Source organism: Myotis davidii, unplaced genomic scaffold, assembly GCF_000327345.1.
Source record: "Myotis davidii unplaced genomic scaffold, ASM32734v1 scaffold174, whole genome shotgun sequence".
Lineage (NCBI taxonomy): Eukaryota > Metazoa > Chordata > Mammalia > Chiroptera > Vespertilionidae > Myotis > Myotis davidii.
In genome coordinates, this window is record NW_006289087.1 from 7,998,966 (window position 1) to 8,002,247 (window position 3,282).

The 3,282-nt window shown below is 36.7% G+C and overlaps 1 protein-coding gene across 1 annotated transcript in view; it reads left to right on the forward strand.

Moving 5' to 3' along the window:
• Nucleotides 1–3,282, forward strand: part of WDR64 (WD repeat domain 64) — a 56,474-nt gene that overhangs the window by 30,188 nt on the left and 23,004 nt on the right. The window contains exons 13-14 of the mRNA XM_006761342.2: nt 2,430–2,606; nt 3,029–3,159. Of these exons, the coding sequence (XP_006761405.1) occupies nt 2,430–2,606; nt 3,029–3,159 (308 nt within the window). The remainder of the gene's footprint in view (nt 1–2,429; nt 2,607–3,028; nt 3,160–3,282) is intronic.

The window sequence follows — 3,282 nt, forward strand, 5'->3', positions numbered from 1 at the left end:
CCAGTGGGGGGTGTGCAGGAGGCAGCCGATCGATGTTTATCTCTCATCCATGTTTCTGGCTCTCTATCTCTCCCCCTTCCTCCTCTGTAAAAATCAATAAAATATATTTTAAAAAAAAAATGAAAGGACTGCCCGGCCTGTGTTGCTCGGTGGTTGGAGCATTGATCTGTGAACCAGGAGGTCACAGTTCGATTCCAGGTCAGGCCACATGCCTGAGTTGCAGGCTCGATCCCCACTTGGGGCCATGTAGGAGGCAGCTGATCAATGATTCTCTCTCATCATTGATGTTTCTATCTCTCCTTCCTTCCTCTCTGAAATCAATACAGATATATATTAAAGTAAAAAAAGAAAGGACTTTTGTTTGTCAACTAGCTAAACTCCTCAGCTTATAAATAAGGCCCAAAGAAGACAGGTGCTCTGTTCAACTTCTCACTAGAACTGAGACTAGAAATCTGTTGTTTTCACGCTTAGGCCAATATTCTCTCCACTTTACTGTAGCTGCTTTCAACCTTTAAAATCCTGCTCTGCTGGCAAAATGACCGACCTTAAAAATGTGGCTTTTATCCTCATTTCAAAATTAAATAGCATGTCATCAATAATAACCACCTAGAAAGCAGAATAAATGATTGCATTACAATAGCAAAGAAAAATATGAGGTGCCTAAAATAAATTCAACACAAATATGCCAGAGTTTTGTGGAAATAAAAGAAAAGTAAAGGACATAAAAAAAAACACTCCTGAAAATATGAGAGCTATAACATTTTCACAGATGGGATGCCACAACAATGTCTTGCTTTCATATTAAAAATAAGCTCTTTTCTTTAAAAAGTGAAAAACAAGTCACATAGTGTGAAAAGACCACTCACTGGATCCCAGGTAAGTGAGAAAAGATTAGGAACCAGAGTAGCTAAAGAAATCCCACAAATGCAGAACAACACCAAACAGCCCAAGATGAAGATGGACCAAGGACAGGTAAGGAAAGCCAAATGTTTCACAAACACATAAAAAGTTCAGTTCACTAATTCAGAAAATGTGATTGACATAATTAATGTATTTTACAATTAAATTTTTTAATATTTTTATTGATTTCAGGGAGAGAGAGTGAGAAACATCAATGATGAGAGAGAATCATTGATCGGCTGCCTCCTGCACGCCCCCTACTGGGGATTGAGCCCACAACCCTGGCATGTGCCCTTGACCGGAATCAAACCCAGGACCCTTCAGTCCCCAGGCTGATGCTCTATCCACTGAGCCAAACCAGCTAGGGCTAAGATTAATTTTTAAATGTCCCATTTCAAACCCATTAGGTAGGCTACATAATCGAGTAAAATCAAATGTTGGCAAGAATGAGAAGAAAGGAGAACTCTGCTCTGCTCCAGTTGGAGTGGGAAAAGATTAACACTCCTTGAAAAATCACTTGGCAATATCTAGTAAAGTTGATAACATGCATCTCTTATAACTTGATAATCCTACTCCAGTAATTGTTCTAGAAGCTGTAGCAATTGTCCATAAAAACAGGCAGCAAAAAATTGACAACAAGCTTAATATCCATTACTAAGAGAATAGGTTAAATCAGTTGTAGTATATTCATACAACACTATAAAGCAGTTAAAAATAAATGAACTAGAGCTTTATGTAAAAAATCTCAAAAGTATAAATTTTTTAATCCTCACCCAAGGATATGTTTTTATTGATTTTTAGAGAGGGAGGGCGCGAGAGAGAAACATAGATGTGAGAGAAGCATCGATTGTTTGCCTCCTGTATGCACCCCTACTGAGACCAAACCCCAACCCAGGTATGAACCCTGACTGGAAATTGAACCCTTGACCTTCTGGTGTATGGGACGATGCTCCAACCAACTGAGCAACTCCGGCCAGGACTCAGAAATATAATTTTAAGTGAAACAAAAGAGTTGAAGAAGAATTCATACAGCTTGATGACTTTATTAAAAGGTTAAAAGCCTGTTGGAAGCTGAAATCCATCCGAATGGAACTGAAGTGAATGTGAATATGCTGACTATATCCTGGAAGCATTTTTATACCATCTTGAAATTTCAACAAAACTGGCGTTTGCCAGTTTATCCAGCTATCTTTCAAAAATAAAAGTTAGGGTTTTCAAAAAAAAAATGGTTAAAAGCCTGAAAGCAATACTTATATAGATTTACTTACATACATGTAAAATGTATGTATATATTTATGTATAAATATACAAACTTTCATATCTAACACCTCATTCAGGTTACTAGTTACTTATGGAAAGGGGAAAAAAAAGAGGAATTATATTAGGGAGGGGTAGATAGAACTTAAGACTTGACAAAACTGGGTGGCAGATACATCCTGGCTTGTTCTATTTTTCTCTATATCCTTACAACAGTTCCAAATAAAACAGTTAATTGAGTTTCTCATGTCCTCATTGGGTTTCTATTAAAGGGTAAAGAAAATGATATTTGTCTCATTGTGATATGGGAGCTACCTGATGTTATACCTGTCCTGCAAGATGGTAATCATATTGTGCGTCTGAAAACGTCTACTACAAACAGTAGTATGGCTCTTCCCTTCCCATATGTTTCGCTGATAGTTGAGAAAACCCAGTCTCAAGATGTTCCTGTAAGTTTCATTTCTTGATTTTCTTCCCTTTTATTATGGAACATTACAAACAGACACAGAAGTAGAGAAAATAATGCAATGAACTTCAATGTACTATCGCTTAATTTCAGCTATAACATGAGTCATGGAGATGTAATGTACAGCTCAGGGAATATAGTCAATAACATCATAAGAACTTTGCATGACAGATGGTTTTCAGATTTATGGTGATCACATTGTAAGGCATATTCATGTCGAATCACTATGTCGTACATCTGAAATGAATCTAATACTGTATACCAACCCTACTCCAGTAAATTTTTTGAAAAATCCTAAGACATTTTAAGTTAATGAGGAGATAACAGAGTGTACACACAGTGTGTGTATTGTGGTTAGATACTGTGTTCATGACGGTCAATGAGTTGGCTTCCTCCCTTCTTTAGAATCCTGCGGTCAGTTCAGAAGTGAACTGCATTGATATATTGCAAGTAGAAGGATATAATTTGATAGCCGCTGGGACCGTAAATGGTGTGATCATCTTATGGAATTTTGTAACATCCACTGTCAAAGAATTGTAAGTTGCATCTTTTTCTTAAATAATATAAGTTGTACTACAGAAGAGCCAAAGTAACAATCAATGCTAAAACAAATAAATCAACAAAAGCAATAAATAAAAGTAGTAGTTACTATCAAGGGA